This window comes from Colletes gigas, unplaced genomic scaffold (genome assembly GCF_013123115.1).
Source record: "Colletes gigas isolate AHSC1104 unplaced genomic scaffold, ASM1312311v1 Colletes_gigas_Sc00011, whole genome shotgun sequence".
NCBI classification, from domain to species: domain Eukaryota; kingdom Metazoa; phylum Arthropoda; class Insecta; order Hymenoptera; family Colletidae; genus Colletes; species Colletes gigas.
In genome coordinates, this window is record NW_025106640.1 from 5,709,580 (window position 1) to 5,725,626 (window position 16,047).

General features: G+C 41.0%; 2 protein-coding genes across 4 annotated transcripts in view; both read left to right on the forward strand.

The window, feature by feature from the left end:
* Positions 1-140: 140 nt before the first annotated feature.
* LOC122398292 (ubiquitin-protein ligase E3B) lies at positions 141-6,892 on the forward strand. Its single transcript, XM_043398011.1, has 16 exons — positions 141-574; positions 838-987; positions 1,092-1,419; positions 1,550-1,738; positions 1,811-2,002; positions 2,079-2,268; positions 2,341-2,580; positions 2,655-2,826; positions 2,902-3,020; positions 3,142-3,261; positions 3,333-3,531; positions 3,599-3,899; positions 3,968-4,360; positions 4,432-4,596; positions 4,671-4,782; positions 4,875-6,892. Exons 1-16 carry the CDS (start codon positions 426-428, stop codon positions 5,045-5,047), a joined length of 3,192 nt encoding a protein of 1,063 aa, XP_043253946.1. The 5' UTR covers positions 141-425; the 3' UTR covers positions 5,048-6,892.
* Positions 6,893-7,401: 509 nt separating this feature from the next.
* LOC122398494 (serine/threonine-protein kinase NLK) overlaps positions 7,402-16,047 on the forward strand; it is a 194,147-nt gene continuing 185,501 nt past the window's right edge. For all 3 annotated transcript variants that reach the window (XM_043398399.1, XM_043398402.1, XM_043398401.1), the window contains exon 1: positions 7,402-9,133. In XM_043398399.1, coding sequence (XP_043254334.1) covers positions 8,856-9,133 — 278 coding nt within the window. In that variant the 5' untranslated portion in view covers positions 7,402-8,855. The remainder of the gene's footprint in view (positions 9,134-16,047) is intronic.

Consider the following 16,047-nt stretch of genomic DNA (forward strand, 5'->3'; position numbering starts at 1 on the left):
AAATTCTAAATTCGTTGATATCGAACAGAAAAAGTAAAGCACACCATAAGAATCGAATTCGATAATTTACTTCGTTGATCTTATGGCGCCACTAGTCACGTGCTTTTTAACCTAACCTAATATCCTTTGTCCTCAATATCCAGCCTCGAATCAAATTAATAACAATGGCCGTCGTAGTTGGCTGTCATTCGGTGGTATACGCGGATTATGTGACAGTGAGAAACGCGTGGCGAGTGGCAATCGCTGCCGATCGGTTAGAGTGATTATTCCTCGAATGAAATCAACGTGACATACACCACTGTAAAGGATGATTTTCTAGTGGGTGGTTGTATCACGGTATCAACTAGTAACCACGGATGACCAGCTGACAATGTTTTGCCATTAGCATAATTTAGTGCTTAGCGGGCACTCGCGGTAAATCCAGGATGTTTAAAGCCGAGGAGTCGTCAAAAGACAGCTTCCTTCAACAAACGAAGGCCGCTAGAGAGGAAAGAGCTCATGAGAAAGATAGAGAAGCTGCTGTCACCTTAATTCAAGCTTATGTTAGAGGATGGTTGACCCGTAAAAGAATATTGTGAGTTTTCCTGTTATTGAATCACGTTTATGACCCTGTTCCTCTCTTACGATACTTACATATACATATATAACGCATCAATTATTTATTGTTTATTGTAAACAGAGCAGTTTTATCGTTAATCGATTGCCGATAATTATTTATTTACACGCTCGTCAATTTTGTATCGGACTGCCGAAATACTTGGAACTTGTGTTGTTTTGTTGCAAAGTGTTTTAGTTACTATAAATTTAATATACTTAAACGAGGTATATTATTTTCAGAGAAGAATTTGATACAAATTTTCTCAATGATGGCGGTACAGAAATTAATATAGAACTGAAACCTGCTTTGCACATGTACAAGATTATTTCTAAATTTTTGTATGTATATAAAAAAGAAAGGGATCAAGAAAGAATAGAAAAATTATGTAGGTATGTACATACAAGAGTGCATAGTGGAGTTTCTTACGTATACGAACAAAATAATCATAAAGCATAAAAAGCAACGAAAACATTTACAGAAAATAATGTTTTAGATATTTAGTATGGACTCTTGATTCAGAGTCCCCAGAGACATCGTATGTGGGACTTGTACTGAACAAAGATCACTACAAATCATGGATAATGCAAATGAAAACATTATTACTTTATTGTCTAACTGGTTTAGAGAATCTTAAGCCGGAAAGAGTATGCGATCATATATCCATCCATTTGAGGTTGCACATGTTAGTTAGTTTTACATCATCAAGAACATGGGCGATTTTGAAAGTGGGGGGTATGGAGAAACTAAGGGTTGGCATGAATCGGCTCTGTGCAAATATAATGGGCCACCTAGTCAATAATGGGTTCTATCCCATTATGCAGGTGATTATATTTTTAATAACGGTTCTTCCAAGAGAATGCTGCTCTTTTCATCAAGAAATAAGTTGCATTTTTTTTTAATAGAAGAAATATAGTTGATGTTTTATTTCCTAATTTATCCTTTTTGTTTTAGGCTTTTTTATTGAAGGGATTGGGTAGGGTGGAAATTGCTTTGAAACCAATCGCACTTTCAGCAGTAGTTACATTGGCATTGGGGCCCCTAATTTCTTCTCAAATGTCAGACAAATTGGTATCTCTATTTTTAATTAACATTTTTAGTGTACCTGCTTTGGTCTATCATCTAAATAGTATATCATCTGTGGTACGTTGAAAGGAACATTTTAATTAAAATTTCATCTTACATTGCATATTGATTTTTATAATATATTTCTAGTGTAGTTCATCCTTTATTACTTGCAATTTGTTCGCGCGAAGTTTGGAGTTGTTAAATTTGGAGCAAAATTTGAGAATAGTTTTTAACGCTTTAGAAGGTAGCTATGCATTGTGTTTACTAGCCAATTTAATACAATTGGCCAATATTGAAAGAGAGGAAGTACTGAGAGAGCTATATTTTCCTTCTTTTACGGTACAGATTTATTATCGAGAACGTAATTTTTATGTAGTTTATAAAATCAATTGTAACTTTTTATAAAATGTTGTAGTTTGTTGTAACAAAAATGTTGGAGGCGTGTCAACAATACGTAGTCGCAAAACAAAGTAATTTAACACATTGGCACCCTATCTTGGGGTGGCTTGCCCTAAAGGTTGACACAACTTTGCAAGAACCTATTCCATATGTAAAAACACAATTAGCATGTTTATGGACGGGAAGAATAGTTGCACAATTAATTGGTAAAATTAAATACTTTGATCTTCTAAAGATGTCTGTTTTGGTGTTAAAATAAATCGGTAATTTTTTATCAGGTCAACCGTTAACAGAACTTATAGAGAAAGAGATACCTCCGTCGTTAGAGCAACAGGGCACATCTGTTGGTACTAACATTTTTCGAAGGGCGTTTCTGGAAGCACGTACAAATAGAAATAATAATACTAAAAATTACAGGAAATTGGGAAGCCCAGAAACTACTAGAATATCCTTAATTTGTTCTCTTTATCAAATTGCTTTGCATACACTTACACAGATGAAGATGGAGATACTAACTGGTATGTACATACTACATACGTATATAAATAATTTTTAGAACATATTGGTATCTACGTATATTTGGTTGTAACAGGTTTATGCTATCAAGATAAAATTTTATACCACATGTATTTATTCTTGGGAACATTGGGTCCACATTGTGGTTTGAAGGCATTTTTAGACCATTTAGCTGCAAATACAAAATGTACAGCACCTGAATTTCAAATGTTGATATTATTTTCCGATTGTATGACGCACTACGTTACGTGAGTTCATAAAACCATATTTGAACAAGTATCCAGCCAGTGTCAGTCATATTATTACCATCGTTTATTTTTTAGAATTTTAGATGATATGGAAATGTACGAACAGCAAGAACCGTTCAAGCTTAGCGATTTTGTAACGATATCGTATTTTTTAAATCAGTTTTTGTACAAGGCAGTTTTGAATAACTTGTTTGGTGCGTATTTCAACCTTTCCGTTATATTTATTTGCATCGCATTTAAAATTGTTTCTTGTTTCTGCATACATTTACGAATGATAAACGGTTTAGCTATGTACTGAAGTTTTAGATGTTCCAGACCTGAAATCGGTTCCTAATAATCCTTTGTTCACCTCTCTTCACACACTTTTAATGGCAATCTATCGACGGGATTGTAGACGGATGTTTTGTCCGGACGGACATTGGTTGGCGAAGTTAAGTACTTTGACCTAAATACTTTACAGTCTGTGCGACACGATTTTAAAATTGAAACGCTCGCACAACAGGAAGTTCGAGTGTCGGGTTTTCTTGCAGACTTGGAGAAGGGTAGACGCGGTGCGGCTCTTCTTCTTTCCAAAATGCCACATGTTATCCCTCACTCGGAACGCGTGGTACTGTTTCGTAAGCACGTGGCTAACGAGAAAGCAGTACTGGGTTTGACCGAAAGTGCTTGCAATAGTACACCGACAACGCTTATCGTTGTTCATAGGTACTTTCACTAATTTTTACTTTCGTTGGAAACGTTATGTAAAAATCAGGATGTAAATATTTTGTAGGACACGCATAGTAGAGGACGGATATCGTCAACTTGCCATGTTACCTTCCCAAGCGCTTAAAGGTGTGATCAGAGTTCGTTTCGTGAACGAGCAAGGTCTAGCCGAAGCTGGTATCGATCAAGATGGAGTATTTAAAGAATTCTTAGAGGAGACAATAAAGAAAGTTTTCGATCCATCTTTAAATTTATTTAAAGCTACTAGTGAAAATCGACTTTATCCATCTCCCACATCCTCTATGCAAGATAATCACTTGCAGCTATTTGAGTTTGTTGGTCGTATGTTGGGTAAAGCGGTATACGAAGTGAGTGATCAAAATATCGATTGTTCGATGATTCGATCACTCGATATTACACGTTACATGTGTTTTAGGGTATCGTTGTAGATGTACCTTTCGCATCCTTCTTTGTTTCCCAATTTTCTGGGCAAACCGGAGGAGCATTGTACAGCTGGCTGGACGAATTGGCGTCTTTAGATCGGGACTTATACCGAAGTCTCACTCTTGTAAAGCATTATAAGGGCGATGTCAGACAGTTAGAATTAACTTTCTCCCTTGACGAAGACGTTTTAGGTAAATTAGTCACACACGAGTTGGTTCCTGGAGGACGAGCGGTGCCGGTCACCAACGAGAATAAAATTAATTATATACACCTAATGGCCCACTTCAGAATGCATATGCAAATAAAAGATCAGACGACTGCTTTCATTAGGGGGTTCCGTTCTATCATTAATCTTGAGTGGTTGGCGTTGTTTTCAACCCCAGAAGTAAGACGAGAGTTCGTTTGAACTATAATGTTACGTAAAAGAATATTGTCTAAAATATTTTTTCTTTTCAGTTGCAAAGATTAATTTCGGGCGATAACGTTCCGTTGGATTTACGGGATTTACGGAAACACACGCAATATTACGGTGGTTTCCACGACAGTCATCGTGTTGTATGCTGGTTGTGGGATATTTTGGAGAAAGATTTTTCAGAAGAGGAAAGGGGCTTATTCCTAAAGGTATGCTATTCCTAAAGCAATATTACCATCGAATAATCATCAGTATTGCCTTTATGCTTTATATTCCTCCATAGTTTGTTACAAGCTGCTCAAAATCACCACTGTTGGGTTTTGCACACTTAGAGCCACCGTTCTCGATTCGTTGCGTAGAGGTCGGCGACGACGAAGACACGGGCGATACAATCGGTATGAAAGTGTACATGTTATTTAAATAATCACATATTCTCTGTCTATTATATTGATTTATATGTGCGCGAATTGTTTTCTTTTTATATCAGGTAGTGTTATAAGGGGGTTCTTTACGATTCGTAAAAAGGATCCGCAGAATCGTTTGCCCACATCGTCCACGTGTTTCAATCTCCTTAAATTACCAAATTACCAAAAGAAAAGTACATTGCGTGAGAAGCTGCGTTACGCTGTCACTAGTAACACAGGCTTCGAGCTTTCTTAATTTATAACCGATTTAACGGTACGCCGGAATGGTGTCGTCGCTCAATAATACCTAACGAAAATTTATACAAAGTGATTCAGTGGTGTCCGGCAAAGGTGTTTTCAGTGATACCGCAGACTTTGAACTGAACGAATTGATAATTCGTATATATTATCTGTACAAAAATTTAAAAAAAAGAACTGCTGCGAATCAAGTCGAAGATTCGCACAAGTTTTATCAGATATTATACGTACGAAGTGGCAAAGTTATCGCTTTCGTTGCCTTCTCTAGAGATTGTTGATATACTCACGAATAAGTTTGGTTCAACTAAATTTTAATTTACGGTTATCGCAAAAGACGAACCAACATTTTGTACTTGTTGATATTTTGATAAGATTTCGTTTTTCCCATGCACAATTACGGGTGTACGTGTCCGTTAATTCAAACCTATTCGTCTCGCTCCGTTTTCAATTTTGATTTTAATACACTCTCTCGCCAAATGGATAGATTACTTATGGTGTAAAGCACACTATACCTCATGAGCTTAATATTACTAATACTTGCGCGCTTGTTAGTTCATAGTACCATGGGTTAATGTTAGACAATTAAAAACAACAGTAAACAGAAGAAGTGAACGTTAAATGACCGTGCTCATTGGTGCCCAGTGAACAATCAAAAAAAAAAACAAGATTCACAAATTTCTAAAGATGTTCGAATTACTGGAAAGTCGAGGCTCCATTTTAAGGAGAGCTATTTTCTCAAAATTTTGTACAAATTTATGAAAGGATGTGTAAAAGAGAACTATGATCTGTGTGGAAATATATGCGTATATAGTGTATCATTGGACGCTCGTATGTTTAAGCCCCCCCTGTCGTGAAAACTTTAATGTCAGTTTATTCGGATCGAACGAGTTGTGATGATTGTTCTCCTACATGAGTGTTTCAAGCTGAATTTCTTGTAATTTTATCGTGTCTGTGGTCTTTATATGAATCCAGTGGATACGAACGACAAAAGGGAGCACAAGGACTGTGTTATCTGCAATAGAGCGAGGAATAACGAATACTAGAGTGGAATTTATTTTTCACGCAGTCCACGCGTAATTTCGGCAGACGGCTGGAGAATATTGTCGAAGGGAATTCGGTCAGACCAAAGATAGAAGCCTATTTAATCTGAGAAGAGATGATTTGAGATGTAAACCTTTTCATATTTTCCTACACGATCGTATTGTAAGTTTTCAGGCCTGTATTCACAGATTGTATCTATATCGAATAAGAGTAATAAACGGGCGTTTCTAGACGGATAGAAATAAATTGTAAGAAAGAAATAGGTTTAATCGCGTACCAACTAGTTCGTTAACGTGCACAATGTGATTGTTAGAAAGAAAGAAAAATTATTTTTCATTATGTACAGAAAACAAAAGGTACGAACACAATAATTTTGGCCTTTGTTGCTTTCGATCGGAAGTTTATCGGATTTACTACACTCGTAATGTTAATTGTGAATACATGCCTCGCAAATATGTGTACGATTGAACGAGAAAAAAAAAAAAACAGATAATACTCTCCTTTATGGGTATACTTATCACCGAAACGATACATGTATATGATAAATGTGGATATTGATACAAACATGGATATATGCAATAAAATGTCAAATAAAACTGTTACGGTTGTAAGATAAGACCGACGAGTTTTCTTCCGAGACCTGTTTTTATTAGCGTATCCCACTATTTTCATTTGGTACATAAATTCAATCGTACGTAAATATAACAAACGCAATCGATTTTTTCTTACAATCGTACCAACGATAAAAGCCACGTATATGGCTAATTTGTATTATTCGTAGCATTTTTTATGAGTGTGTATGTGTCGCGATGCAATAGAGAAGAGCGATGAATTTTTTAATTTAATACGTTCGATGACGATCTACAATAATCATGTAAATATACACGTTCGACTGTACGAAGCTCTTCTAAACGTTTACTTTATTACCCTCAACGAATCAGCTGATTTCACGATCAAAGGAGACCAAGTTAAAAAACTCAAATAAGTTCTGATCTCAGAAATTGCTGAGAATGGCTTGGTAAGTTTTTAAATCTTTTCATGGTATGTTATCGATGCAACACTTACAGTTATAATAGTTGCTTTTACCTCGTTCGTTCACAGAATCTACTCTTTATTGAAACTAAATAAGAAATTAATAAACACAAAAGAATAATCGTTGGATAGCATTTCTACTCATATTTGCGAAGAGGACGCATGAATCGCTGGTTTGGCTGCGCATTGAGTCACCACGCAGGTCACGTGACCCTCTTTGTGAGCAGCTGGCGCTGTCGACGGCGTTCACCTTCCCCCTCGGCTAGTGGCCAGCAAGCCTTGGCTGCGATAAGACGTGTGTTTGGTTCGTACCGCGACGATCCCTCCATCGCGGCTACGCGAGAGACTCCTTTTTTCTCTTTCCCTCCCTCTCTCGCTTGTGTGTGCGCGCGCGCGTGTTTTCGTGTTTGTGTGTGCGTGCTTGATCTGTACGAAGTGGCAGTGACTGGCTCGGCCGCAGGACCCGGACAGTGAGAGAAATTTATCGGTCGTTTGCGAACCGTCGAATAATTTGGTTCCTAAGCCGGAATCGCTGTGGCCATCGAGGACTCGACCGAGCCTTTCAGTGTTCTCTCGTTCCTTTCTCTGTTTCGTGCTACTGTGTTTCTTATGGACAAGCACCGCCCCCTTTCCACCTCCGTCCCTCCGAACGCAACGTTATGAGGCCAGCTGAGCGTAACTGACGGGAAGAGGGAGAACGGATAGCGTGCGTGTGTCAAACATAACCTAAGCGTCGTCACCCGTGGATCCAGTGACTACGCGAAAAAAAACGTGGCGCGTATTTTCAACGCACCTGCGCCCGTGGCTCGTGACACTCGCGCATCGAGGACACCTTTTGTCTCGATAAGAGTATCGAGCACTAAACGATTCAAGGAACCGACGACCGTGCTCGTCCCTTTCTCGACGCTTCCGAAGAGAAACGTCTGACACGCAACGTCCAGTCTACCATCAACGGTACCGAGAAAACGTGCACGAGGACATCGACTCTTTCTCGAGTGTTAACCTCCGTGCATTATCGCTTTCGTCGTAGTCGCGATAAAGGACGCGACCGCAGTCGCTGCTGTGTTCGAGCGTGGTGTCACGAAACCCCCTCGTCCCACTATTTCCCGCCGTTCTCGAAAAGCGCGCGTCATTCGAAACGCAAAGTTCGCGTCGAACGAGTAACCACGAAACGCGATTAATTATTCCCACGGAACTCGGTCGCTCCGAATTTTAATCGACACTCTACGCTCCAATCGCTCCAAGACGCAACGGATACACCTTGTGCTCTCGAACCTCACCATGGAATCAACTACGACATTCGCATCATTCGACCTGTGAACGACCACACTTTCCGTATAATACGGTGCGACGAATTTACAAGGCCTGTTAGCAGCGATTGCGGGGAAAGCCACGGTACGACGATCATCGATAAACGTCGATGATCATAAAGCTCGCTCGTCCTGGACAAATGTTCTCGTCGATCGAGCGGTGAAGAAGAAAGGAGGGAACGACCTCGGCGAAGTTTTGTGTCAGTGTCACGTGCGTGTACCGCCACGGGTGACGATAACGAGATCGAAGTGAAGCCCGCGAAAGGTGAAAGAGTGATCGAAAAAAATAGAAACGGAAAGCAGCAGCGGGAAGAGGAGGCGTGTCCCGGGTTCCCTGAAGCAGCGGGGGCCTTGGCGGTGGCGGTGGCGGTGAACCGGGAAAGGGTTGAGGAGGGTGGCCCGTAGGGAGAGAGGAGAGCTTTGATGGCAGTAGTTGGGCCCAGCCGGCACTCGCGGGTGTCCATGAGCGTGTCTATGTCCCTGATGCAGGGGGGTGGGGCGGGGGCGACAGGCGGCGGCGGGACAACGGGGGCCCACCCGGGGCAAGCGGTCCTCGCTGCGGCGGCCGCGGCTGCGGCTGCGGCCCAGGCACCCCCCACCTACTACCATCCCGCCGCTCCTGCGCCCCCGCCACCGCCGCCAGCCCAGGATCCCGTTCAGCCCGACAGACCCATCGGATACGGTGCCTTCGGCGTCGTCTGGTGAGTAATTGCATGCTCGACGGTATCGTTTGTTTACCCCCAGTCACATCTACGACCGGACAACTCCGGGAAAAAATTGGCGCAATAAAAAGCGACGTGTCAGGTGTCACCTACGGATGCCACCAACAATTATCTATCATCCATCGATACATCGATAATGCCGTCAAGATACGAGAAATCACTCGGATCTATTCTTCATTGTAGAAAGTACGTAATCAGCTCTCTCTTGGAAAATAATTTTTCGATACATCAAATCACTGATAATCTTTGCGGGAAGCACATGTTTATCCGTCGAATAACCTTGTAGTTCGAAACACGCGAGCCCGAGAAATTTTCTAAACAATTTTATCCCTGGAAAGGACGCCCGACCAATTAACGAAACTTTCCACGTTCGCTGCGCGTTAAACGAGAGCTCGTACGGATTCGCTAGAGAGTAAACGCACTTTCCTTCTTGGCGTGAGCATAAATCGTTGCCTTTTTCTCGGACCGAGTAATTTGTGAGTTCGATAAGCAGTGGTATAAATCTTTGTCCCCCACCTCCACACCCTTAGCTACACCACCCTAACTCTTTTTGCCGTGTGCATACACGCTATAGTTTCTTGCACAGTGCTGCGAATAGGATGACGTATTGTCGCGCGAAGTTGTTTCCTTGATTTATGTACCATTAAGTAGCACGCTGTGCACCATTAAGTTTTATTTCTAGATACGTTTAATTCCCGTTTGAAACAGGCAGGTCCCTATTTACACAAAAGTTTCGAGAAATTAATAAGTATATCAATTGTAGAATGTTATAGAGTAAATGTTAGTTTTAGTGCTTTTTCGTGTTTCGCGGTTCGAGATGATTTCGGAACGGTATCGATAATTCCGACTCTCGGTATTCGACAAATTACCTTCGTATTCGATTCCGAAGAATTCCGCAGCGTCACCGCAGAATTATGGGCACTCGTTCCGCCTCATTAGTTCCCGACTGGTTTGCGATACGCGAAAAATTCCATTTACGTACACTGCAATTATAGAAACATGAGATTTTTCATCGTCCGTTACGTCGATATTTTACGGTATATAAGCTGTAATAATTTGGCAATTACCACACCGAGCACGTTGAAACAAGATTTAATCTATTTTTAAGTAGCTAAAATCCATCCAAGTACCTGCGAAAAAACATTGTTTCGTTACGACCACATCCAGAGTCATTAAAAGGAAATAATTCGTTACATTAACGGGTTAACGCGTACCCGCTTCATATCGAGCACTACTTTTCCTTATTTTATTTAAATCTCTGCACGGTCAGCCCGCGTTTGGGTAAACACGGTCTCGCGTTTTGCCGAGGTTAATTCTTTCGCAAATACCGCTGGCACTGGAGTTTCTGTTTACGCGCGAAGAGTTTGCTTCCCGTTGTCAAGGGCACCCACCACTAATACAGTGTTTTAAACGCTGGTCCGCCTCGTTTTTTTTTTTTCCCGACCACGGAAGAGTCCGGTGGTTCTCGGCCCAACGAATGGATACTAAAATTACACGTCCCCCTATTGCCGTTAATCAAACGAGCTCCTTAAACCAATTCAATTGCCACATCTTTCCGAGCACAGCTTGCTCGTAACTCGCCTCGAGTCTCGCAAATGGTTATATTTCTAAATAAGCGAGCTTGGAATCAGCGTACGCTTCTGACAAAAATGTTCCCTCGGGACCGCTGCAAGGAAAGGTTCAAGATTTACGTTAGATAGAAAAATACCGTCGCGAAGAGCTCAAATTCTTAAGTACAAAGTTCAGACTGAAATGTCCTTTTACGTTTCCAGCGAATAAGACATACGATCGAAATTCATAACCTCAAAAAATTGTATCAGTAATGAACGTGCTGATATTCATTGCTTTCGACAATTTGTTCTCGGTTCCGTTCAAAAAGAATTTATCCAGCGTTCGTAGACTTTCCTTGTTGGAACGAAAACAGTCGATTCTGTCGTCAAGGACATGGTCCGATGGTTGGGAAAAAAATATCTACGTTCGCGTCGAGACGCGTTCGTTACTTACCTCGATAGGTCATCGCGTCCTCTTTCGAATTCAGCGGGAAAGAAATAAAGCTTGTCGGGGATACGACGGTCGGTAGGGGGAATTTCTTTGTTTACCGGATAAGGTCAAACGAGAAACACGCTATGTGTCAGAGGTTCGTGGGTCTTGCGTGTCACACGGTGTACTGTTTAATCTCCGACTGATTCTCGCAATCGCAGTAACGCAGCACCGAAAGCCGACCGCTAAAATAGAGAAGTCGAGGAAAATTACGAGTCGACCGGAACACGCTATAAATTGCCCGCGCACGTAAACAGAATAAAGTTAACTAGAATCGTAAGATAACCCCGGATTACGCGAGTGAAATATATCGCCGAGAGTCGAAAACGTCACCGGGTCAATTTACATACGCGGATTTCAGCGTGACACCACTGATTTTCCCGAATCGTTGCGACCGTTGGTTCGTTCGAACGTAGATCGGTTCGGAAATTCCCTAGATCCGAGCGTGTTTTTAAAGCGTCGCGTTCGCAAGATATTTTCCGCGTCGCCTTTGTCGAGCGGGAAAAATGCACCAGAGGATTAGACACAATGGAAACTGTCCGGTTCCTTTTGTTTTCGCTTCCACGGATCTACCTGACCTGCGGAGGGACAAGGTTTCACTGGATTTTTGTAGAATATGGGGCACGATATAAAATGACGGTGATTTAAGGACGAGGCGATAATTCCGGCCTGACCCACGGTTGGTATAATTACCGTTAGCTTGCCTGAACTGGACGAACGTCGGATTCCGTTCCTACGTTCAGTTCATTGTCAATTTGGGGACATTTGCGTTCGCCTTTATGGAATAGTAATATTTTTCGTTTTATGGTTGTGTGTTTAACGATGCCACCAATGGTTATAAGCCGCGTTTAATGGCTGTGTCAGTGTGATTGTTGCTCGACGAAATAATGATTTGTGCTTAAACAAACGACGAAAGTACTTTCTATCGCGATAACTCTCGATGACACTGCGATAACTACGAAGTTCTGCTCGGCGTACACGAATACGGATCGAAGGAACAAGTTGGACGTTTCCTGAGTCTCGCTAGCTTTCCGAGGACCGTGTGGAAATGAATACTTCCTCGTGTTACGTTGATTCTCGGACGGTGTATAGGTTATGTACGTATCTATCATTTTTATGTATTCATTCTCTGAATTTACTTCGTTACTCTTAACTTATTATTCAAATCTATTATCATAATGAAATATGTTCTTCGAATAAATACTGAATACAAAATATTTTTGTATTTATCGATCAAGGTTCGCCGACCGATCGTTTCTTTTTCAGCAGTTCGAACGAATTTTAAACGCGTAGTGTAAAGCATTGTTCGTCAAATTTGCTCGCTTTTTTTTTTTATCGTATAAATGCCACTCGGCGGTGAATTCGATTTTTAAGACCAATAATGTTCTATTTACTCGTTCGTCTGCGTCGTACGACGCGATAAAAACATAGATTCGTATCCGCTGATATTGATTTGTTTTCTCAGCAAACAAAGCGTTTAATTCCTCGTTAAACGCAGCACGTGTCGATTCCATGCTCAAACATTGTTCAACAATTTCACGTTCGACGAGTGCCTCAAAATACTCGAAATCGTCTGACACGCTCTCAGTGTCACTATCCATCTACGCGTTTGCCAAATTTTTCATCCAATTCTCGCCTCTTTTCCTAAATCCTCGCGGTACGTAGTACACGCTCTATAATCCCCTAACCTCAAACCGTCGGTCGGGACCGTTCGATCGAATTTCACGAAAATGTTCAGTGTCCCCGTCTGATTTTCGCGATTGTTTCGGAGGAGTCGTTCCATAATTGTCAGAAGCCATAGAAATTACGTATAGAAAAGCGCGGGAAATGTATACGACTCGTCAGCGGTTTTCAGAGGGTTGGAAGTATAGGGATGCAATGGCGTCGGAGTAGGAGGGTTGCCACGACGACCGTGGCATTTCGAGATAAAGAGGAATCGTGACCAGATTGCAGATAGCTCGTTCCGCGTCGGATGGAAGAAAATTTCGAATTTTTCTCAAACTCGAATATATTAAAGACTTTAGCGGTATTTAAACGTACACGAAGTTTTTAAAACTCCCAACTACAATTCGATCGCTCTTATTCTTCCACGAGTTTCGTTTACATCGCGGTAAAACGATAGTCCGAGTTCCGAGTATTAAAAATGCTCACGCGTGTTTGTGTACGTAGGAGCTTCCGCGTTTAAACGAAGGATGCGTAAGTAGTACCTGTCCCACGGTGCTTGCATAATATATTTGGCTTCAAATGACGCGTGTACGTCATTTATGACGTATCAAGTATCGAAATCGGCGTCTCGTTTCGACGAGGCTTTAACGACTCAACCCAGATTTATAAACGCGCGGCGTAGTATCGTTGCAATAATGTACGTGTACTTGTACCAAGAATATCTCGATTTGTTATAAGCTCCAGCCCCGATTATACTCTACTCTCTGTTACATAGACGCTGATATACTGACTCTCAATTATCCATACATGTAATTGGAGATTACCGTGCTTGAGATATGGAAATAGTTCTGTTCAAATAATATCCAAGTGGATGCACTGTTTCCGATTTAGCCTCCTCGAGCTTCCTCGTCATTTAATAATTTCTACATAACTTGGTACAATCGCGAATATTTTACTCCTCCATAGTAAATAATATTTGTCTTACTGCAAGTATTTTGTGCTCAGTTTTCTATTCATTATTGTCCAATTTGAAGAAACAGATTTCTTATTGCACGAGGGTTGAAAGTGTACGCAAAATCAATTTTAGAAACAAAGCTTTCAGACTCGTGTAAGAAAAAAGCTACCAGAGAACGAACGGAAGAGTAACAGAAGCTCGAACGAGAATTTATGGATTCGGGATTAATTCGGAAAACGATGTCAAAACAAAAATTTATTATCCGGTAGGATCTTTGTTTCATTTGTTTCCGTTTGCAGCTCGCATAGATCGTTGTTTTAGCGAAACAGTATCTTCTGTTTTCATTTACGAGCGCGTTTCGGAGAAAATTGCCAGCTTTTTGCACTTTTTCGATTCCGCTCCTCGTCGATTGAAGTTTCTCCCGCGATAGATAACAAAAAACAGAGGAACGTGTTCGTTTTGCGTGTCTTTGAATTTTGGGCGATCGACGGGACGATTCTGGACGCGTAAGCGGCGACAATAACGCGGGAACGGAAACCCCGACATCGAGTAACCGCATTTAAATGACAAAAAGGCGGTGTTTATTCGGAAAGGGGGCATTAATAACGAACGAGAGGGGGCGTAGAAACGCGAGGGGACCACCCACGAGCGCTCGGGGACACGAGGAAAAATGTGAAAGCCACATTTTCACCTATTGTTACGCGACCGCCTTTTAGTCTCGCGCGTGCACCCGTGAAGACACTCCATATACAGGGTGGGACCGTGTAAATTGTTACAAACTGGTTTTTCAGGGACCATTAGTAACATAGACACAGTGTTTTTACTATTAGAGTCGACGGACCGTTCCTAAAAATTTTACTTTAATTCATAAATAAAACCTTGTTAATCATAACATACAATGTTTAGAATTTTAAACAACGCTTTTAATACCGAATAATATTTACCCGAATATTTTGTTCACGTTCTTGTGAATGCAAAAGCTGTACGTAGCATATAAAAATGTAAATTTCACGTGCAAAATGTATTTTGTAAGTGGTCGTTATCGCGTAAAAATGATCCATCGTTATCGAGGGACCGGCTTGCGGTATTTTACGCGGTTCACCCTGTACGTATCGTTGCTCTGGGATTTTATACGCGTACGTATTGTTTGTTGCAAGTTTGTGGTCGTCGATTGAAAACGGTGTAGATTTTTCAGGGTCGCGCGCGAACGATTATTTCTGAACGTTTTGTCATCGGGAGAATGAAACGTGCAACAGAATTCAGCCACGGAACGTTTGACGGGGAGAAAAAGCCCTGCCCGCTTTGTACACCCCCGGAGGTCGATTGTACTGAAATATTCATTTATGAAAAGCAATATTAATATTTTTCTGGAATTATTGCTCCTTCGCTACGGATTAACCCTTTGCAGTCGAGTGCCACTCTGGCATGCAGCGAAGCTTTTCAGATAAAGTGGTATTGGTAGCTTTGAATAAACAAATAGAGATAATAATGGGCAGACAAATGCTGAGAAATGCTTCCCTCTTAGGTTGTTGCAAATTGGTACATAACATTTTTATATAGTATATAATTAAACTCGGGGAAACGGAGGGCAAAAGTTGAAATTGAACAAACGAATAGAAAAGTATTTGTTTCGCTGATGATGGGAACAAAGCAGAAGGGTATTGGTTGCCAGTCTTTTTCTCTCGTGTCAAAGAACCCGTTTCGTTCGTTTCAACGCGTGTAGTCGTCTCTGCTGGATTGTTACGCCAGTGGAAATCAGTTTAAGCGGATTATATCGCGAAGCAGGCATTCGCGTTAGTTTAACACCGACCAGAGACTACGAATCCAAAGAATAACATATAATGTATTTTTTAAAGGAAGGAAAGCAATTTTGACTCGCAACTAAAACAATCACGTACAGACATTTTCATTTATTTGTAAAATATCGTAATAAGCTCGACACTTTTGACGCGCCATTGATACGGAATCAGCAGTTTTCGTTTATTAAAATTGGATCACAATGAGTGCTCTCATTATCCATCGAAGTGTGTCAAGAGTAATAAAATCAATAAATAGAATCAACTGATAACACACATGCTTGACGCATGAAAATATTCGTAGTACGATTCGCAAGTCCTCCATAATATAATTGTAAAAATATATATTTTACATAAATTTCACCGTGTCGAGTTCGTTTCGAGGAGAGACAAAATCTGCTGTCGAGTAAACCTTGTAGAAGGTAATCGAGGGGGGA

Coding starts and splice junctions, on each gene's coding strand:
- LOC122398292 (XM_043398011.1), top strand. CDS start 426: ATGTTTAAAGCCGAGGAGTCGTCAAAAGACAGCTTCCTTCAACAAACG. Junction 1,739..1,810: donor TAAATAGTATATCATCTGTG/GTACGTTGAAAG, acceptor ATATATTTCTAG/TGTAGTTCATCCTTTATTAC. Junction 3,021..3,141: donor AGTTTTGAATAACTTGTTTG/GTGCGTATTTCA, acceptor TAGATGTTCCAG/ACCTGAAATCGGTTCCTAAT.